Source organism: Hyaena hyaena, unplaced genomic scaffold (assembly GCF_003009895.1).
Source record: "Hyaena hyaena isolate Hyena2069 unplaced genomic scaffold, ASM300989v1 scaffold_19, whole genome shotgun sequence".
Lineage (NCBI taxonomy): Eukaryota > Metazoa > Chordata > Mammalia > Carnivora > Hyaenidae > Hyaena > Hyaena hyaena.
The window spans coordinates 5,667,386-5,690,717 of record NW_024080651.1 but is presented as its reverse complement, the minus strand read 5'-3'; the positions used below and the strand labels follow the sequence as shown (position 1 = coordinate 5,690,717).

General features: G+C 38.2%; 1 protein-coding gene across 5 annotated transcripts in view; it reads right to left on the bottom strand.

Annotated features, from left to right (window-relative positions):
* SFI1 (SFI1 centrin binding protein) overlaps positions 1 to 23,332 on the bottom strand; it is a 102,868-nt gene that overhangs the window by 42,243 nt on the left and 37,293 nt on the right. For all 5 annotated transcript variants that reach the window (XM_039225867.1, XM_039225863.1, XM_039225866.1 and 2 more), the window contains 3 exons: positions 21,565 to 21,659; positions 7,792 to 7,909; positions 4,531 to 4,633 (listed from right to left, as the gene is read on the bottom strand). In XM_039225867.1, the coding sequence (XP_039081798.1) occupies positions 4,531 to 4,633; positions 7,792 to 7,909; positions 21,565 to 21,659 (316 nt within the window). The remainder of the gene's footprint in view (positions 1 to 4,530; positions 4,634 to 7,791; positions 7,910 to 21,564; positions 21,660 to 23,332) is intronic.

Below are 23,332 nucleotides of genomic sequence, written 5' to 3'. Positions count from 1 at the left end.
CTTCAGATACTGTGTCTCCTTCTTTCTCTTCCCCTTCCCTGCTCATGCTCTGTCTCTCAAAAATAAAAAATATTAAAAAAATTTTTTTAAATAAAAAAAGGTTAAAAACATCTTAAGTCCATATTGATATTTACATTTCCAATCTCAGATTATAGGGCTTTTTATTTAATTTCTATTTGTAATCTTTTCTTTTAAAAATTTTTAATGTTTTATTTATTTCTAAGAGAGAGAGAGAGACAGTGTGAGCAGGGGAGGGTCAGAGAGAGGAGACACAGAATCCTAAGCAGGTTCCAGGCTCTTGAGCTAGCTGTCAGCACAGAGCCCGACGCAGGGCTCGAACCCATGAACCATGAGATCATGAACTGAGCCAAAGTCGAACGCTTAACCAACTGAGCCATCTAGGCACCCTCTGTAATCTTTTCTTTTAAACTGAAAATCATGATTCCCAATGACACTACCATAGTTATTTGCTTTATTTCACAATGTAGCTATAATAGTTTCAATATGACAAATTCTAAACCTGCCACAAACAATAAGACTACTGAATGCTAGTTTTGGATTTCCTAGAAGTTCTTTGTGTCCTTAGAATGCATCCCACTAGGGATGAACAGTCAAAATATTCTATTTTAAAGTTACCTGAAGTAATTATTTTCTCTGTATAGTCATGGCTACAAATTTAAGTTTGTTTTAGTGTGCTTTAAAATTCTGGGGATTGTGGGGCGCCTGGGTGGCTTAGTCAGTTAAGCGTCTGACTTTCGCTTAGGTCATGATCTCGCGGTTCATGGGTTCGAGCCCCGCGTCGGGCTCTGTGCTGACTGCCAGCTCAGAGCCTGGAGCCTGTTTCAGTCTGTGACTCCCTCTCTCTCTGACCCTCCCCTGCTCACGCTGTCTCTCTCTCCTAGAAATAAATTTAAAAAAACATTTAAAAAAAAGTTACTATTACCTTCTTTTCATGAAGATTTTATTAGATGTCCTTTAGTGGTCTCTTGGTCTATGTGCTTCTCCCTTGGTCTCTATTATTTCATATTTTAAAATGAAAATAAGTAAAATTATTTGCAACCTTTCTTCTGGAAGAATCAAGGATCTTAANCTCCCTCTCTCTCTGACCCTCCCCTGCTCACACTGTCTCTCTCTCTCTCCTAGAAATAAATAAAAATATTTAAAAAATAATAATAATAAAATTCTGGGGATTTCTTTTTTTTTCCTTTTTAATTTACTTGAGTGTTTTTTTAAATTATATAAAATATTTACATGGTTCCAAAGTTAAAATTGTGTGACAAAGTAAAATCACAGAAACATTTTGTTCCCACACTATTCCCTCTAACCCCCCTATGGGTAACTAAATACCTTAAAAGTAGAAACAGTAATTAACAGCTAGCACTTACAGAGCTTTCCATATTCTAGGTATTGCTGTAAGCCTAGTACACGTATCATCACACGTAATCTTCAACAACCCTGTGAGGTAGGTACTATTATTATCTACTTACAGATAAGAAATCTAAGGCACAGGGAGGGTAAGTAACTCATTAAAAGGTACAAAGCTAATAGGTGATTGACGCAGAAACCTAGGTAGTATGAAGATTTGCTCTTTCTTACCTGCTTCATTAAATCACAATTAAAGGTATGGTATTGGCTCAGAGACAGAAATACAGACCAATGGAATGAAGAGCCCATCACAGATGCATGAATTACTGGGACCTTACTCTACAGTGAAAGTAGATTAATAATCATACAAAAAAGACAAAGGACAGGGGCACCTGGGTGGCTTAGTCGGTTAAGTATCTGACTCTTGATTTTGGCTCAGGTCATGATCTCACAATTTGCAAAATTGAGCTCCCTGAAGAGCCTGCCTGAGATTCTCTCTCTGCTCCTCCCTGCCTCAAAATAAATAACTTAAAAAAAAAAAAAAAAGATTAAAAAAAAAGATAAAGGATTGATGAATCAACAATTAGTGCTGCAGTAATTAATTATCCATAGGGATATCCATATCCAAACTAAGACCCTTTTCACACAATTTATAAAATTAAACCCAAAATATATTAAAGACCAAACCAGAAGATAGAAGAATAAATTAGACCAGGGTGAAATCAATATCTGTATGGGAAAAAAGGCATCATAAACAAAGCAAAAAAAAAAAAAAAAAAAGCTATAAACTGGAAGAAAGTATATGTAAAGTACATAGTACATAACACTCAAAAGATTAGCTTTTAGTTTTGTTGTTTTAAATTTATTTACTTATTCTTGATGGGGGAGGAGGAGAGAAGGAGGAGTAGGAGGGATGGAGGAGGGGAAAGAGGGAGGGAGGGAGGGGGAGAGACAGAGAGAGAGAATTCCAAGCAGGCTACACAGTCAGCACAGAGCTGTGAGATCATGACCTGAGCCAAAATCAAGAGTCAGACATTTAACCAACAGGGCCATTCAGGCTCCCCTAACACTCAAAAGATTAGTCAGCAGAATCTAAAACAACATCCACAAATCAGTATTTAAAAAAAAAAAAAAAGGCCAAATAATCCAACATGTAAAAGAGTGAAGGATGTAAACAAGCTCAAAAGCAGAAACCCAAATGCAAACAAGCATCTGAAAAGATGCTGGGCCTCACCAAGAATCAGTGAAACACAAATTAAAGCAACAGTGAATTACCACTCCACACCTATCAAATTGGTGAAGATGACCAAGTCTGGCAATGCACAGTGCTGAAGAGGCAGAAAGAAACAAGAACTGAAATATTAGCACTTAAATTGGCACAACACTGGAAAGCAACTGGGTAATCCTTAATAAGGACAGAGAGATGAATACCGAATTATCCAACAAGGTCACTTCCAGGAACCAGACTACAGTATCTCTCAATCTCTCATGTTTTTGCACAAGGATATATGTTTAAAAATGCGTTTGTAATTGAAAACATGTAGAAGGAATCTATAGTCCATCATTAGTATTAATATTGACTACTTTAATATTGACTATTATTGAAGCAGATAAACTGTGCCTTATTCATACAATGGCATAGTGTACAGTTAACAGATCTCTACATACCTACAAGGTACACCTTAAAAATATACTGTTGCATAAAAAAGGCAAGCTGCATAGTAAATGTCCAGTGTGCCACCATTCATCAATTGCCTAACTACATAGAACCTAACTACATTTCTTCTTTGTGGGTATGTGTGCACACATTTCTACAAGTGAAAAAAAAACCCCACAAGGGAATGATAACTGTATCAGTGCAGAGACCATCTCTGAGGAAGGATGGTGGCAGAATGGAGCACAGAGCACAATGTAAGCTTGAACTCACGGACTGCAAGATCACGACCTGAGCCAAAGTTGGATGCCTAATTAACTGAGCCACTCAGGTGCCTTGAGCAAATTTTTTCTTCAAAGTCAATTAATAACTATTTTAGACTTGCATGATACACAGGCTCTGTGGGAACTACTCAGCTCTGCCCTTGTAGCCTGAAAGCAACCTTGAACAATACAGGTATAACTGCATCCCAATAAAACTTTATTTACAACAGACTGCAGGCCAAATATGACGTGTGGGCCAGTCTGTGGACCTCTGACCTAGATGATTGTATATGCTATTTGCATGTGATTTCTATATACTGCAAACATTTGCATTGACAATGCAACATTTTGTCACATTAAAAAAAGATATACTCCTATATAAAGGTCACTTTTTTTCCCTAGTCCCTGTTCTATTCTCTGTAACTGACATGGCAGCCCTAGAAGTACTCAGCAGACCAAAGAATTGACAGACACTCAGAGTCTATCAAAGGTCATAAGAAAGCTTCACCACAGCACAGTCTTAGTATAGATGTTAGGCCTTTATTACTGACCAAAAGCTATAGCTTCCTCAAAAGAAACCTCTAATATAAGCAAAATTGTATTTAGAAGCCAGGTTTTCTTTACAGTCTCAGTTTCTTTTCTGCCCTCATTATTTTCTAATTTGCTGTAGGGGAAAAAAGTAATAAGGAAATAAAGAATATACCATTATTTCTTTAATCATATTTATAACTAATTCATAAATGCCTTGCCAGCTCCATGATTAGCAGATGTACTATACAAACCATTGGTAATCACATTTAAGCATATTTTTAAAATGCTTTTTATTTTTGAAAGAGAAAGAGCACGTGCACACCCGTGCACCCAAGTGGGAGGGTGGGGGCAGAGATGGAGACAGGATCAAAGCAGGCTCAAGGCTCTGAGCTGTCGGCACAGAGCCTGATGTGCAGCTTGAACTCACACACTACGAGATCAGGACCTGAGCCAAAGTTGGACATTTAGCCAACTGAGCCACCCAGGTGCCCCTAGCATATTCCGAATAGCAGCCTCTATCCGTTGAGCCCAGCCTTCCATGTTGCTTCTGCCCTCCACCCCCCTGCCACGACACCCCCTTAGCTGTAGGGAGGGCTCAGGAGAGAGGCAGCAGCATGATGGTCAGTCGCCTTCTTGGGAGTCTACCCCTATCCTCTGTGGGTATGGGGCTTGACAACATGGACAGAAGACACCGAAGCCAGAGTCTGCTGCACTCACCTGCAGCTGGAGGCTCAGGGCCCTGTGCTTCACAGCTGATGCATGGAGGGCATGGCCCACACGGACCTGTCCCAGCTGCTGCCTCCAGTGGCTCCACCACACCCTGTCAAAGAACAAACCAAAGATTGAACCAGTTAAAAAAAAAAAAAAAGCCACTCAGAAAAAAGAAGGTCAATAAGAGCTGGACCTCGAACCCTCAGGTCAAGTCCCTACTCCCTCACTGCGCTATCTCGATTGACATCTGTTGGAGCCACTGCTGAAAAAAAAAACAAGGAGTCCTAGAACAGCCAATTAAGGGCTAGAAACTGATGGTTCCTAAGGTCAGTTCCAGTCTTAGAAACTACAGATATACTCTATCTGGAACTACATACATTTAAAGACATGAATTATTGCCAATATAAAAAAAAATTCAGGAGATTTCACAGAACAAATCACAAAAAAACATGGTTTTTAATTCTCCAGTCCTGGCTTCTTTTCTGCTTATTTTCTAATTTGCTGTAGGAAAATAGTAATGAGGAAATGAGAATTTGCAACCTCTGCTTTTTACAGAAGCACTCACTTTGGTCATTCTAACCTAGCAAAATTTTTATTGTCATCCTAACCTGGGCCATGCCTAGCTGCATCACTCACTTCAAAATCTCAAGCTATCTTGCATTACTACTTACCGTTTTAAGCACTTAGGGAATTACAAGTTGCCTGAATTCAGCCCCAGCATCCAGGACAGGACTAAGAACACTTTAAGCCCCCATAAATAAATAAAATTATGTAAAAATATCCCCCATAGACTCTAATAGAAATGCATACTCATTAAGCATTAAAAAATTTTTGTCAAATAAAATTTAAATAACTTAAATTTAAGTTATTTAAATAATTTAAATTCTAAAAAGAAGTTTTAGGTGTACTGATGTTCTGGATACCATACTAAATATTTCAGATGTCATCATATTTATCTCCCATGACAACTCTGAAAGATATTTCAAGGTGTGCCTATTTCACAAATGAGGAAAGTGAAGTGTGGAAGTGAAAGAACCCAACTATACATGTGGGAACATGGAGTTAAGCTCAAGTCAGTTTAGCTGCAAAGCTTCTGCTCTTATCCATACTACATTAGAAGATCCAGCTCTTTTGAGCTTTTAATATGCTGCCATTCAGGACACCAAAAGACCAACAAAAGACATCATCCAGTGGGATCAGTCCCATTATAAAGCAACTCATTGTTACACATGTCTGGTTTTCAAAGTCAACTAACTCATGCCCCTCCAAGTTGTAGACCACCCTGATGAAATGCTGTACTGGGCAGTTAAGAGAATCGGCATTGGCATCAGAAATATGGGTAGCTGAGCCCGATTTTGCCAATTACAACTTATAGGATTCCAGGCAAATTACTCAACCCTTCTGAGACCCCTTGTTTATCTTTTTTTTCTATGGTTATGTATGTATTTTGAGAGAAAGTGTGTGCGTGCAAGTGGACAAAGGGCAGAGAGAAGGAAAGAGAATTCCAAGCAGACTCTATGCTATCAGTGCAGAGCCCGACGTGGAGTTTGAACCCACGAACCATGATATCATGACCTGAGATGAAATCAAGAGTCGGACACTCAGCTGACTAAGCCACCCAGGTGCCCCTAGACTCTGTGTATTTTAATCTTTACAATAATAATATTTATGTTAGTTTATGGTGATGATGAAATGACACTTTACATTAAAAAATTAGCACATACAAACAACACAGGGTTTAGAACACAGTAAGTTCTCAATTACTTTTACTGTTTATTATGTAAAAACCTGATAGTATAGTTGCACAAGTTGTCAATAAATACTTACTTAAGGATTAATTATGTTTGAAACACTGTTTTAAGGTGGGTTTTTTTTTTTTAATTTATTTTTTATTATTATTTTTTTTAAGGTGGGTTTTTAAAATATTAATTTGTTTTTGAGAAAGAAAAAGCATGAGTTGAGCAAGGGCAGAAAAAGAGGGAGAAGAGAATTCTAAGCAGTCTCCACATCACCAGCATAGAGCCCAATGTGGGGCTCAAATCCTTGAACTATGAGGTTATGACCTGAGCTGAAGTCAGACACTTAACTGAATGAGCCATCCAGGCACCCTGCGGTGGGCTTTTTAAAAAAATGTTTATTTAGATGGCCAACAGACACACGAAACAATGCTTAGCATCCCTCCGCATCAGGGAAATCCAAATCAAAACCACACTGAGATACCACCTCACGCCAGTCAGAGTGGCTAAAATGAGCAAATCAGAGAACTCTAGATGCTGGCGAGGATGTGGAGAAACGGGCACCCTCCTACACTGTTGGTGGGAATGTAAACTGGTACAGCCCCTCTGGAAAACAGTGTGGAGGTTCCTCAGGAAACTAACAATAGAACTCCCCTAGGACCCAGCAATAGCACTGCTAGGAATTTACCCAAGGGATACAGAAATGCTGAGGCATAGGAGCACATGTACCCCAATGTTCATAGCAGCACTCTCCACAATAGCTAAAACATGGAAAGAGCCTAAGTGTCCATCAACAGATGAATGGATCAAGAAGATGTGGTTTATCTATACCATGGAATACTACATGGCAATGAGAAACAATGAAATCTGGCCATGTGTAGCAACATGGATGGACCTTGAGGGTGTTATGCTGAGCGAAATAAGTCAGGCAGAGAAGGACAAATATCATATGTTTGCACGTATAGGAGGATTAGGAGGAACTTGACGGAGGAACAAGGGGGAGAAGAAGGGCGGAAATGGTGAGGGAAAGGGAGAGAGGCAAACCATGAGAGACTCTTGAATGCTGACAAAAACTGAGGACTGATGGACGTGGGGGGGAGGGGGGGATGGGCATGGAGGAGGACACTTGTGGGGATGAGCACTGAGCGTTATGTGGAAACTAATTTGACAATAAACTATTTGTAAAAAAAAAAAAAAAAAGTTTATTTATTATGAAAAAGACAGAGATAGAGCAGGGGAGGGGCAGAGAGAGAGGGAAGAGGGAATCCCAACCAGGAGCGACTCTGTCAGTGCAGAGCCCAACAGGGGGTTGGATCTCACAAACTCAGATCTCACAAATCTCAGATGATGACCTGAGCTGAAAAAAATAGAGTTGATGCTTAACCAACTAAGCCACCCAGGCATCCCTAAGGTGGGTATTTATGGTGCGTAAAACAAGAGAGAGGTAAAATGATAGCTGCTGGTGCTCGCTTCGGCAGCACATATACTAAAATGATAGCTGCTGATTTGCAGGTCAATTGAACACACTCACCACAAAATACTCCGCTGCCTGAACTCCAGGGCGGTGGTCTGCATCTGAAGTTTGGTTCTACGAGAAACCACGTAGATCAGCCAGGACTTCCAGGCCTGCCGCATCTTTTGCTTTGCATCTAGATGCACAAAAAGGTTTCAAAAAAAGGAGTAGGGAGAGATGATAGATTACTCTGGGTTATATAGAAGCTCAAGGGCTCTCTATATCCACCCCTCCTTTTGAATATCTGAATTCATCCAGCCTTCAAGTGCCCCCTGGTGGAAAAATTGTGAAGCTCTACAAAATGAATGATACAAGGACAGGTGAAGAATAGCTATTATAAGTGATGACATTTACAGACCACTTAAAGGAAAGTCAATATACTACACTGTTCAGAAAGCTTCTGTTTTAAAAGTTCTTTTTAGATATATGTTCTGCAATATTGACAGATGAAATGATATAAGTAACACAAAAAAGCAGAGAAGTAAGATTGGTGTGAGTTGATAACTGATGAAGCTGAGTGACAAGTACATGGAGATTTATTATTCCTTTTTTCAATTTTGTAGACACGTAAAATTTTCCACAGTATAAAGTTAAATGAGAAAGAATTATATTCTAAAACTTGCTGCTTGAAATAGTAATTGTAAAGTAGAATAAGCAAGACAAAAGAAAAGGATACTCTATATCTGCTCAGAAAGCAGAATAAAAAGGACCCGTAGTGATCCTGAAAGAAAGAATTTACTAGATACGGGAAGTGCAAAGGTCCATAGGTGTCCCTTTGCAGTATTGTCATTTTCTTTTTTTTTTTAAAAAATTGTTTTAAACATTTTTATTTATTATTGAGAGACAGAGGGAGAGACAGAGCATGAGCATGTGAGGGGCAGAGAAGGGGGGAGACACAGAATCCAAAGGAGGCTCTAGCCCCTGAGCTGTCATCACAGAGCCCAACGTGGGGCTCGAACTCACAAACCGTGAGATCATAACCTAAGCCAAAGTCAGATGCTTAACTGCGCCACTGAGGCGCCCCACAGAAATGCCATTTTCATTATGAAAGCCATCACTAATGAAGTTAATTTCTGTTCTTTTTAGAACACAAAGGAGAAAACAAAATTATGTCAACCTTTTTCAGGATTTTCTCCAAAATGTGGTCAGTAGGACAAGGGCTTTATTTCTATTTCATAGCAATTAACAAATCAAGTCAAAACACAGAGAATACAACATATAGCTTCCTTAGGCCCCTTGGGCAATGCTGCTGTGGTTTAGAGTTTGGCTTCCTGAGTAAGACACAAAAGGTGTGAAAACTGAACTTGTCACTGGGCTGAGTAACTTCACACAAGTTCCTCATCTATAAAATGGTGCCTTCGTTAAAGGTATTTTTTTTTAATTTTTAATTTTTTAAGTTTTATTTCTGACAGAGAGACAGAATAAGCAGGGCAGGGTCAGAGAGAGAGGGAGACACAGAATCTGAAACAGGCTCCAGGCTCTGAGCTGTCAGCACAGAGCCCGACGCGGGGCTCGAACCCACGAACTACAAGATCATGACCTGAGCCGAAGTCGGACGCTTAATCAAATGAGCCACCCAGGCACCCCTAAAGGTATGTTTGCCAAGGGTAAATGAGATCTACGAAAAGTGTTTCCAATAAATTCAAGCTATTATTTTCTAAAGGTAGTACCCCAGAATCTGCATTAATGGTCTGTGTCACGATTCTAGAAAATTTGAGAACCACACTTCCCAAAGACCTGAAAGTACTTGTTACCTTTTCACTTAATAGTATGAGAGTGAAAAGACATTCCTGAGGTCTGTGGGTATAGCCTGAGTCAACTGTCATATGTCAGAAACAACTCTTTTTATCTGAAGAATTTAAGTGACTTTTCTTTCCACCCCATAATGTAGCTGTATTCATTAAAACTTTAAATAAGAGACAGAAGAACGCACATTCCTCAAATAAATATAGAATATTTGCAAGATAAAGCATGTTCTGAAACAAAGTAAAACAAACCTGAAGAAAAGTAACAGAAATGATGTCATACTAAGTCTATTGTCTAATCATAATGGAGTACACTAGAGAATCAATAAAGATACTCTGAACTATTTATTTTTTTCATTTTACTTAAATCTAAGTTAGTTAACATATAGTGTAATAATGGCTTCAGGAACAGAATTTAGTGATTCATCACATACACACACACATTGACTTATATAATTTAATGTCAAATTGGCTTACATACAAAACCCAGTGCTCATATCAACAAGTGCCTTCTTCAATGTCCATCCCCCATTTAGCCTATCCCCCTACCTAACATCCCCCCAGCAACCCTCAGTTTATCTTCTGTATTTCAGAGTATCTTATTAGGGTACAGTGTCCGACTCTTGGTTTCAGCTCAGATCATGATCTCACAGTTCGTGGGTTCAAGGCCTTCTCTGTCAGTGTAGAGTTTGCTTGGGATTTTCTCTCTCCTCTATCTGTCCCTCCCCCATTTGTTCTCCCTCTCTCCCCTTTCCCTCCCCCTCTCTCAAAATAAATAAGTAAACTTAATTTTTAAAAATAAAGTCTCTTATGGTTTGCATCCCTCTGTCTTATTTTCCCTTCCCTTCCCCTACATTTGTTTCGTTTCTTAAATTCCACATATGAGTGAAATCATATATTTGTCTTTCTCAGACTTACTTCGCTTAGCATAATACATTCTAATTCCATCCCTGTTGTTGCAAATGGCAAGATTTCATTCTTTTTAACTGCTGAGTAATATTCCATTGTATAAATATACCACTCTTTATTCATTCATAAGTCAATGAACATTTGGGTTCTTTCCATACTTAAGCTACTGCTAATAATGCTGCTATAAACACTGGGGTGCATGTGCCCCTTCAAATCAGCATTTTTGTATCCTTTGGATAAATACCTAGGTAGTGCAACTGAGTCATACGGTAGCTCTTTAATTTTTTGAGGAACCTCCATACTGTTTTCCAAAGTGGCTGCACCAGTTTGCATTCCCACCAATAGTGCAAAAGTGTTCCCCTTTCTCTGCATTGTCACCAACATTTGTTGTTTCTGGAGTTGTTAATTTTAGCCATTCTGATAGGTGTTAGGTATTAATCTCATTGTTGTTTTGATATGCATTTACCTGATGATGAGTGATGTTTGAGGACCTTTTCATATGTCTGTTAGCCATCTGGATGTCTTCTTTGGAAAAGTGTCTGTTCATGTCTTTTGCCCATTTGTTCACTGGATTATTTGCTTCTTGCATGTGGAGTTTGATAAGTTCTTTACAGATTTTGAATACTTACCCTTTATCTGAGATGTCATTTGCAAATATCTTCTCCCATTCTGCTGATTGCCTTTTAGTTATGTTGACAGCTTCCTTCACTGTGCAGAAGCTTTTTATTTTGATGAGATCCCAATAGTTCATTTTTGCTTTTGTTTCCCTTGACTCCGGAGATAGGTCTAATAAAAAGTTCCTGTGGCCACCGCTGAAGAGGTTGTTGTCTGTGTTCTCCTCTAGGGTTTTCATCATTTCCCATGTTTCATTTCGGTCTTTCATCCATTTTAAGTTTGGTTTTGTATATGGTATAAGAAAGTGGTCCAGGTTCATTCTTCTGCATGTCACTCCAGTTTTCCCAATACCATTTGCTAAAGAGACTGTTTTTCATCCATTGGATATCCTTTCCTGCTTTGTCAAAGATTAGTTTGCCATACATTTGTGGGTCCATTTCTGGGTTCTCTATACTGTTCTACTGACCTATATGTCTGTTTTTGTGCCAGTACCATACAGTCTTGATGATAACAGCTTTGTAATACAGCTTGAAGTCCGGAATTGTGATGCCTCCAGCTTTGGTTTTCTTTTTCAACATTATTTTGGCTTTTTGGGGTCTTTTCTGGTTCAATACAAATTTTAGGATTGTTTGTTCTAGCTCTGTGAAGAAAACTGGTATTATTTTGATAAGAATTGCATTGAATATGTAGATTGCTTTGGGTAGTATAGACATTTTAACAATAACTGTTCTTCCAATCCATGAGCATGGAATGTTTTTCCATTTCTTTGTGCCTTCTTCAATTTTTTTCATAAACTTTGTATATTTTTTAGCATACAGATCTTTTACCTCTTTGGTTAGGTTCACTCCTGGCATCTTACCGTTTTTGGTGCAGTTATAAATAGGATCGATTCCTTGATTTCTCTCTCTGCTGCTTCATTATTGGCATATAGAAATGCAACTGATTTCCATATGTTGACTTTATATTCTGCGACTTGGCTCAATTCATATATCAGTTCTAGGAGTTTTTGGTGGAGTCTTCTGGGTTTTCCACATAGAGTATCATGTCATCTGCAAGAGTTTAAGTTTGACTTCTTCCTTACCAATTTGGATGCATTTTATTTCTTTGTGTTTTCTGATTGCTGAGGCTAGGACTTCCAGTACTATGTTGAACAACAGTGGTGAGAGTGGACATTCCTGTCGTGTTCCTGACCTTAGAGGGTAAGCTCTCAAATTTTCTCTACTGAGGATTAGATTAGCAGTGAGTCTTTTTTTTTTTTTTTTTAAATGTTTTATTTATTTCTGAGAGAGAGAGAGAGAGAGAGAGACAGTATGAGCAGGGGAGGGGAGGGTCAGAGAGAGAGGGAGACACAGAATCTGAAGCAGCCTCCAAGCTCTGAGCTGGCTGTCAGCACAGAGCCTGACATGGGGCTCGAACCCACCAACCGTGAGACCATGACCTGAGCTGAAGTTGGATGCTTAACCGACTGAGCCACCCAGGCGCCTCGAGCAGTGAGTCTTTTGTATATTGTCTTTATAATGTTGAGGTATGTTCCCTCTATTCCTACTTTAAGGGTTTTTATCAAGAAAGAAGCTATATTTTGGCTTCATCTATTGAGAGGATCATGTGGTTCTTACCCTTTCTTTTATTAATGTGATGTATCATGTTGATTGATTTGTGGATATTGAACCACCTCTGCAGCCAGGAATAAATCCCACTTGATCATGGTGAATAATTCTTTTAATGTATTGTTAGATTTGGTTTGCTAGTATCTTGCTGAGAGTTTTTGCATCCATGTTCATCAGGGAAATTGGTCTGTAATTCTCCTTTTTAGTGGGGATTTTCTGGTTTTGGAATCAAGGTAATGTTGACCTCATAGAATAAGTTTGGAACTTTTCTTTCCATTTCTATTTTTGGAACAGCTTCAGAAGAATAGGTATTAACTATTCTTTAAATGTTTGGTAGAATTCCCCTGGGAAGCCATCCAGCCCTGGACTCTTGTTTGTTGGGAGATTTGTGATTACTGATTGAATTTCTTTTTGGTTATGGGTCTGTTCAAATTTTCTGTCTTCCTGTTTCAGTTTTGGTAGTTGATATGTTTCTAGGAATTTCTCCATTTCTTCCAGATTCCCCAATTTGTTGGCATGTAATTGCTCATAATATTCTCTTATTATTGTCTGTATTTCTATGGTGTTGGTTGTGATCTCTCCTCTTTCATTCATGTTTTATTTGGGTCCTTTTCTTTTTGATAAATCTGGCTAGAGGTTTATCAACTTTGTTAATTCCTTAAGAAAACCAGCTCCTAGTTTTGTTGCTCTGTTCTGCTTTTTTTCTTTTATTTCTTTATCAATGATTTCTGCCCTAATCTCTATTATATTTCCCTTTTTCTGCTGGTTTGGGGCTTTATTTGCTGTTCTTTTTCCAGCTCCTTTAGGTGTAAGGTTAGGTTGTATTTGAGACATTTTTTCCTTCTTTAGAAAGGCTTGGATTGCTATATGCTTCCCTCTTATGACTGCCTTTGTTGCATCCCAAAGATTTTGGACTGTTGTGTTTTCATTTTCATTGGATTCTATGTACTTTTAATTTCCTCTAAAATTTCTTGGTTAGCCCATTCATTCTTCAATAAGATGTTCTTTAATCTCCAAGTATTCATGGTCTTTCCAAATATTTTCTTGTGGTTGATTTCAAGTTTCATAGTGTTGTGATCTGAAAGTATGCATGGTATGATAGCAATCTTTTTGTACTTGAGGGCTGATTTGTGACTCAGTATGTAATCTATTCTGGATAATGTTCCATGTTCACTCGAGAAGAATGGGTATTTGCTGCTTTAGGATGAAATGTTCTCAATATATCTGTTAAGTTCATACAGTCCAGTGTATCATTCCAAAGCCACTGTCTCTGTGTTGATTTTCTACTGAGATGATCTATCCTTGCTGTAAGGAGGGTGTTTAAATCCCCTACTATTGTATTTTATCAATGAGTTTATGATTGATTTATATATTTGGGTGTCCAAGTTGGAGGCCTAAGTATTTACAATTGCTAGATCTTCTTTAATTATGATATTAGGCCCTTCTTCAACTCGTTACAGTCTTTAAAATCTAGTTTTTCTGACAGAAGAACAGCTACTCTGGCTTTCTTTTTTTTTCTTTTTTTAAATTTTAAATTTTTTTTTTTTTTTTTTTAATTTCTAGGAGATAGAGAGAGAGACAGCGTGAGCAGGGCAGGGTCAGAGAGAGAGGGAGTCACAGACTCTGAAACAGGCTCCAGGCTCTGAGCTGGCAGTCAGCACAGAGCCCGACGCAGGGCTCAAACTCACGAACCGCGAGATCACGACCTAAGCGAAAGTCAACTAAGCCACCCAGGCGCCCCTACTCTGGCTTTCTTCTGATGTCCATTAGCATGATGGATGATTCTCAGTCCCTCTACTTTCAATCTGCAGGTGTCTTTAGGTCTAAAATGAGGCTCCTATAGGCAGCATATAAATGGGTCTTATTTTTTAAATCCATTCTAATATCCTGTCCTTTGAATGGAAGATTTAGTTCATTTACATTTAGAGTGATTATTCAAAGGTAGGAATTTAGTGCCATTGTGTGGCCTGTAGAGTTGATGTTTCTGGTGATGTCATCTGGTCCTTTCTGGTCTTTGTTGCTTTTGGTCTCTGTTTTATTTTGCTTTGTTTTTTTCTCCACTCAAAGAGTCCCCCTTAAAATTTCTGGCAGGGCTGGCTTAATGGTCAAACCTCCTTTAGATTTTGTTGTCTGGGAAACTCTTTATCTCTCCTTCTATTCTGAACGATAGCTTTGCTGGATAAAGAATTCTTGGCCGCATATTTTTCTCACTGAGCACAATGAATATCACACCACTCTTTTCTGGCCTGCCATGTATCTGTGGGCAGAACTCCTCCACACCTGATCTATCTTCCCTTGTAGGTTAAGGAGTTTTTTCCCCTTGCTGCTTTCGCGACTCTTTCCTTGTCTGGGTATTTTGTGAATTTTTAGTATGATATGCCATGGTGATGGTCCAGTTTTGTTGAATCTAATGGCAGCTCTCTGTGCTTCATGGAGTTTGAGGTCTGTGTCCTTTCCCAGATTAGAAAAGTTTTCAGCTATAATTTGCTCACATAACCCTTTTGCCCCTTTTGCTCTCTCTTCATCTCATATATGGGACTCCTATGATATGCACGTTATTCCTCTTGAATAAGTTGCTGAATTCTGTAAGCCTTGTATTGTGATCGGGGCACCTGGGTGGCTCAGTCTGACTTCAGCTCCGGTCATGATCTCTCAGTTCCTAAGCTCAAGCCCTGTGTTGGGCTCTATGCTAACACCTGATTTGGATTCTATGTCTCCTTCTCTCTGCTCTTCCCTCACTCATGCGTGCTCTCTCTCAAATATAAATAAACATTAAAAAAAAGTCTTGTATTATGATCTCTTGCCTTTCTTTCCCTCTTTTTTTTTTGCTTTATTATTTTCCATAATTTTATCTTCTGTATCACTGATTTGCTCCTCTGTTTTATCCATCCTTGCCATCATGGCATCCATTAAGAGACTGCATCTCGGTTACAGCATTTTTAATTTCACCCTGACTAGACCCAGTATTCTTATAATCATGGTTTTAAATTCTAGTTCAGATATTTAACTTATATCTGTATTGTTTAAATCCTTGGCCATCATTTCTTCCTGTTCTTTCTTTTGGGATGAATTAATTCCTCCATCTTGTCATTTTGGAGGAAGAAAAAAATTAATAAAAAATTTTAAATTTTAAATTAAAAACAAAGCAAAAAATCAAATAAAGGAATCTAGATTCTAGGTGTGTTTTGGTCTGTTTGTTAAAAGAAGCTTGGTAGAAAAAAGAAAAAAGAGAAACACCAAAAAAAAGTTTAAATAATAAATTTTCAAGTAAAATAAACTAGAATAAAAAACTAAACAATAAATTTGCTCTCTGTATCAGAGAAAGAAAAGAAAAAAGCGAACAACATAAGTAGAAACAGAAGCAACAAAAACGAACAAGCCAACAAAATGAAACCCAAATGAAATTACATCCAGTTTCCCCTAGAACTGAAACTCTGCACACTATAGTCCTTAGACTAAGATGGAAGGGATCTGTGCTTGTCTTCTGGGGGATGTGCCTGGAGGGCACAAGTGGGTGGGGCTTGGTGTAACGGCTCCGTTCTCCACTTGGTGGTGCTGCTTAGCTCACTGGGATTGATCTGTGTGTGTGCTAGAGGTGAATATGGCTCCACCCAGCTCTCTAGTCTTCAGTGCAGGAATTTCGTGCCTTCCCAAACACATGATCAAGCACTCCTCTTTTGTCTCAGGCTTCTGTCTGGCCCCCTCCTTTACCCTGTCTGTGTCTAAGCTGTTTGCCAGCCAGGTGACAACCTCCCTCCAGAGTTTTGTCTCAGATAGGGATGTGCTTCAAAATCCCATACTTCAGAGGCCCTTATGGCTTGGACCTGAGGTGATTCTTCGGGGGAGTGTCTCATGGAGCAATGGCCAGGTATTGACTTGCCCCAGAAAATGTTGCATGATTGGACAGTGACAGACACTAAGAGTTTATGTTAAGTCACAACACACAGCCAGCACTAGGTCTTGTTGCATTCTGGTGTCTTTATTCCAATATCAGTAAGCTTTGCAGCTCTACAGTGTCTGCTGGAATTTTGCCCACAGGGAGGCTGTATAGCTTCTACCAAATGCTCTCCAAGAAGGGGAACCACTTTTCTCCATGTGGCACATGGACCCCTCAGACCATGCTGCCTCTTCCTGGGGAATGGCCCTTCTTCCTCACTGGAGCTCCAAAACTTTAGACTCTGTGCTCCACTGTTTATAGAATTCTGGCAGTATTGAAGCTCTCTCCTTTCTCATCAATGGTTTTGAGGAACAGATTTCTTGTCCAGTCCCCTGTGTTTTCACCCTCTCTCTCTCTCTCTCTGTCTCTCTGTCTCTGTCTCTCTCTCTCTCTCCAGCTATTTTAGGGGACAGTGCTTCTTTTCGTGCACTTCCCTCCTTTCTCTTTCTCAGTCTTCTCTCTATGAAAATGGCTCCCTACCCTCAGCAGCTCCATGACTTTTCTCTCCCCCGATTCACTTCTCCACACTGCATACCTGCCAAGTTCTCTGGCTCAAATTATACAGATTGTTGCATTAATCCTCAGATCAATTACCTAGGTGTTCAAAATGTCTTGATGCTGATCTAGCTGCATTTCAGGGACAAGACAAGCTCAGGATCCCCATACTACTCTGCCATCTTAATTCCTCTCCTATTTTGAACTATTTCTTTTTTTTTTAATGTTTTTTTAATGTTTTATTTTTGAGAGAGCATGTGTGAGTAGGGGAGGGTCAGAAAGAGAGGGAGACACAGAATCTGAAGCAGGCTCCAGGCTCTGAGCTAGCTATCAGCACAGAGCCCGATGCAAGGCTCGAACCCACGAACCATGAGATCATGACCTGAACTGAAGTCAGACGCTTAGCCAACTGAGCCACCCAGGCGCCCATGAATTATTTCTATAAATATAGAAAGGTATTAGATAATCCTCAATGGAAGACTAAACCCACTTCTAGATAACCTGTGGGTCAAAAAGAAGTCCTCACGGAAATTAGAAAATATTTCTCATTGAATGAAAACAAAACTGTAAATTTTAAAATCTGTGGGGTGTGGTTAAAATGGTACTTAGGGGAAACTTTATTACAGTGAACGCTTGTATTAGAAAAAAGGAAAAGACTAAAATCAGTAATCTCAGCTTGCATCTTAAGAAACTAGAGGGGGAAAAAAGCAAATGAAAACCAAATCTTACAGAAGCAAGGTAATAATAAAGACAGGAGCAGAAATCAAGGAATTTGAAAACAGAAAAACAGAAAATGAATGTAAAAGCTAGTTATTTAAAAAGATGGATAAAACTGATATAGCTCTAGTCACACTAACCAAGAATAAAAGTAAAAGATAAAAATGACCACTATTAGGAATGAGAGAGGAGCTATCACTACTGACCCTGCAGACATTAATATTATAATAATGGAGTACTTCAAATGACTCTATGCCCATAAATTCAACATATTTGAAATGGACTAATTCCTTGAAAGACAAATTACCAAAACTCCTTCAAAGGTAACCGAAATAGTTTTCATTCTACTCAAAAACTTGAATTCAAACGTCAAAACTCTCCAACAAGGAAAACTCCAGGCCCATGTGAGTTCACTGAAGAATTTTACCAAATATTTAAGTAAGAAATAATACCAATCCTACAAACCCCTTTTAGAAAACAGAGACAAGGAAACACTTCCCAATTCATTTTATGAGGCCAGTATTACCCCTGAACTAAAACCAGACAAAGACATTACAAGAGAAAACTACAGACCAATAACCTCATGAACACTGATGTAAAACTCTTCAACAAAATAGTTGGCCAACTGAACCCAGGAATACATAAAGAATTGGCATTAATCTGAGGAATATAAGACTGTTCAAAATTCGAAAACTGCTCTATGTGTTTCACGCTATTAAAGGACTAAAAAAAGAAAAGTGTGAATCATCTCAATAGATACAGAAAAATCAATCAATAAAATTCAGTGCCTCTTAATGATAAAAAAAGTTCAGAAAACTAGTAATAAAAAAGAACTTCCTTAATTGATAAAAGACATCTACAAAAAAAACCTTACAGCTAACATCATATTTAATGGTTAAAGACTGAATGCTTTGCCCTTAAGATCAGGAACTGGGCAGGGATGTCCACTCTCACCACTCCTATTTTATATCTTACTGGAACCTCTAGCCAGTGTAATAAAAATAATTTGGAAAGGAAGGAATAAAATGGTATCTGTTCACAAACAACTTAACTATCTGCATAGAAAATCCCATAGAATCTACATTAGCACCCCAAAAAATGAAATAGTCAGGTATAAATCTAACATTACATATATAATGTCAGTATGAGGAAAACTAAAAAACTCTGATGAATGAAATCAAAGAACTAAATAAATGGAGGCATATTCCATTATTATGGATAGGGAGACTCAATATTGTCAAGATGTCAGGTCTTCTCAACTTGATCTATAGACTCAGCAATCCCAACCAAAATCAACAAACTGATTCTAAAATTTATAGAAGGCAAAAGACCTAGAATATCTAACACAATACTAAAGGAGAAGAGTAAAGTTGGAGGAATGACACTACCTGACTTCAAGACTTAACTATAAAGTTACAGTAATTAAAACAAAGTGATATAGGTGAAGAGATATAGATAGGAGTGCTGATGCATAGGGGCACATGTACCCCAATGTTCATAGCAACACTTTCTTTTTTTTTTTTTTTACTTTTTTTTTTTAATGTTTTATTTATTTCTAGGGGAGAGAGAGAGAGACAGCATGAGCAGGGGAGGATCAGAGAGAGAGGGAGTCACAGACTGAAACAGGCTCCAGGCTCCAAGCTGGCAGTCAGCACAGAGCCCGACGCGGGGCTCGAACCCATGAACCGCGAGATCATGACCTAAGTGAAAGTCGGACGCTTAACCGACTAAGCCACCCAGGCGCCCCTCATAGCAACACTTTCAACAATAGCCAAATCATGGAAAGAGCCTAAATGTCCATCAAGTGACAAATGGATCAAGAAAATGTGGTTTATATATACAATAAAATACTACACGGCAATGAGAAAGAATGAAATCTGGCCATTTGTAGCATCGTGGATGGAACTTGAGGGTGTTATGCAAAGTGAAATAAGTCAGGCAGAGAAAGGCAGATACCATATGTTTTCACTCATATGTGGAACAGGAGAAACTTAACAGAGGACCATGGGGGAGGGGAAGGGGAAAAAATAGTTAAGGAGAAGGAGGGAGGCAAACCATAAGAGACTCTTAAATACTGAGAACTGAGGGTTGATGGGGGTGAGGGAGAGGGGGAAAGGGGTGATGGGTATGAAGGAGGGCACTTGTTGGGATGAGCACTTGGTGTTATATGGAAACTAACTTGACAATAAACTATAAAAGAAAAAAAAGAAACATTAAAAAAAAGTGATATTGGTGAAAGAAATGCCAAATACATCAGTGGAACAGAGGGCCCAGAAACAGACCCATGTAAATACAGTCAACTTATCTTTGACAAAGGAGCAGGGCGTTATAATAAAGATAGTGTTTTCAACAAATGGTGCAGAAACAACTTGACTCAAACATGAAAAAAAAAAAAAGAATCTAGACACAGACCTTATAAACCTCATAAAAATTAACTCGAAGTGGACTACAGAACTAAATGCAAAACACAAAGCTATAAAACCCCTAGACAACAATATAGGAGAAATCTCAGATATCTTGTGTATGATACAACACTAAAAGTATGATCCATGAAAGAAAAATCTGATGAGCTGGACTTCATTAAAATTAAAAACTTTTGCTTTGCAAAAGACAATGTAAAGAGAATGAGATGACAAACCACAGACTAGGAGAAAAATATTTGCAAATGACACATCTGATTAAAAAAACTGTTATCCCAAATATACAAGGAACTCTTAAAACTCAACAAGAAAACTAACAATCCAATTTTAAAAATGGGTGAAAGATCTTAACAGATGTCTCAGCAAAAATATACAAATGGCAAATAAGCATATGAAAAGATGCTCCACGTCATATATCATCAGGGAATACAAATTAAAACAAGATACCACTACACACCTATTAGAATGGCCAATATGCAGAACACTGACAACACCAAATGCTGGTGAGGATATGGAGCAACAGACACTGTCATTCATTGCTGGTGGGAATGCAAAACAGTATAGCTACTCTGGAAGACAGTTTGGTAGTTTCTTGCAAAACTAAACATACTCTTACCAAATGATCAGCAATTGGAAACCTTGATATTTACCCAACAGAGCTGAAAACTTATGTCCACACAAAAACTTGCACATGGATATTTACAGAAGGTTTATTCATAATTGCCAAAATTTGGAAGCAACCAGGATGTCCTTCTTAGAAATGGATAAAGTATTGTACATCCAGACACTGTAATATTATTCAGCACTAAAAAGAAATGAGCTACCAAGCCATAAAAGATATGGAGGAAACTTAAGTGCATGTTACCAAGTAAAAGAAGCCAATCTGAAAAAGCTACATCCATACTATATAATTTCAATTATATGACATTTTGGAAAAGGCAAAACTATGAAGGCAGTTAAAAGTTGCAAAGGGGAGGAGCTGAACTAAATACGCAGAGCACAGAAGATTTTTAGAGCAGTGAAAATACTCTGTATGATACCATAATGATGGATACATGTCCATAAAATATATAACACCAAGAGTGAACCCTGAGGTCAACTATGGACTTTGAGTGATAATGATGTGTTGATGCAGATTCACTGCAACAAATGTACCACTCTGGTGAGTGACGATGATAGTGGGAGAGACTATGCATGTGGGGGAAAGGGGGCAAATGTGTAATTACTGTATCTTCCCCTCAATTTTGCTATGAACCTAACTAAAACTGCTCTAAAAAATTAAGTCTTCATTTAAAAAAATCAAATAAATGAAGGCATTATTTTAGACATGTACTTCCTTTTCTTACCATGATTCTCAGCTCTCATGTACTTGTTCCTCATTTCCTGCCGCTGATGCACATAGGTCCTCCAGGTCTGGAACATCAGATTGTACAAATAATATCTGAGGATGCAAAAAAAGCAAATGGTATTTCTTTAAACCAAAAATTCTCCTAATTCAATACACCAAATCCATTCTGTACTCAGGAGAAATGAACATGGATGATTCTAATATAAAAAAGCTTTATCTACCTCTTAAGCTAAAATTTCATTTCCCACAATCACAGTGAAACCTATTCTCCTTAATGCAGAGTCATTCTCCTCACCATATAGTATCACTAAAGAAAAATAGGCTTGAATTATCTGAGAATAACTTCACCTTCGGCATTCACAAAGCAGTGAATAACTAATATCTTTATCACCTTAATCATCCATATTATGTAACATTACACCTTTCCTCTGCACTCAAACATGGTCAATGACACTTTTCCTTCTCAAGATATACACTATACCCATTAAGACAGTCAGTCTCAGGGCTCATTTGATTCAGACTCCGACTCTTGATTTTGGTTCAGGTCATGATCTTACAGGAAGTTCAGGAGACTGAGTCCTGCATCAGGCTCTGTACTGAGAGCTCAGAGCCTACCTGGAATTCCCTCTCTTCCTCTCTCTCTGTCCCTTTCCTGTTCATGTACGCACACTCTTTCTCAAAATAAATAAATATATTTTTTTTTAAAACAGAGACTGTCCACCATTCCATATGTTCACTATCTCATTTCCTAAGTTTTTATTTCTTTTTTTTTTAAAGTTTATTTATTTTGAGAGAGACATAGACAGCATGAGCAGGGAATGGCATAGAGAGAGGGAGAGAGAAAATCCCAAGCAGGCTCTGTGTTGACAGCAGGGCTCAAACCCACAAAACCATGAGATCTGAGTCAAAACCAAGAGTCAGATGCTTAACTGACTGAGCCACCAACATGTCCCAACTAAGACTTGATTTCATACTCTACCAGCTTATTACAATGATTCAACACTGTCTATATTTTATCTGAAATATCTATAAATCAGAAACCCTGACCCAAAGAACCTAAAGAAAGAAGTGATTATGAGAGTTAATACTATTTTAAGAAAATACAATATACAACATACATAAACTTTTTATTAGAAAAGGTATGATATAAGGGGTGCCTGGGTGGCTCCGTCAGTTGAGCATGTGACTTTGGCTCAGGTCATGACCTCATGCTTTGTGAGTTCGGGCCCTGCCTCTGGCTTTGTGCTGACAGCTTGGAGCCTAAAGCCTGCTTCAGATCAGATTTGTGTCTCCCTCTTTCTGTCTGCTCCTTCCCTGCTCACGCTCTCTCTTTCAAAACTAAACATTTAAAAAAATGAAAAAAGGTTTCCATATAACACACAGCGATCATCCCCACAAGTGCCCTCCCTCCACCAACCTGACAATAAACTATTGGTTAAAAAAAAAAAAAAACCCAAACAAATAAAAGATAACAAGTGCTGGAGAAAAATAAATAAATAAAATTTTAAAAAATGTATAAAAAATGTGTATTTAATATAATTCCAAGTTTTCCTCTACTTATCCCTTGACCAATTTCAAGACTGAGAGTTTTTCTTTCCCATTTCTGTTTTCTTAATGTCTGATATTGGGCATATAATTTCTCCTGTAATCAATAAAAATTAAATCAACTTATTAGTTTAAAAAACAGAATATTCTGAGAATTAGAAATTACACAGAAGTGTCAGTGAGAAAACACTATTGAAATCATTAACATTACCAATATAAAA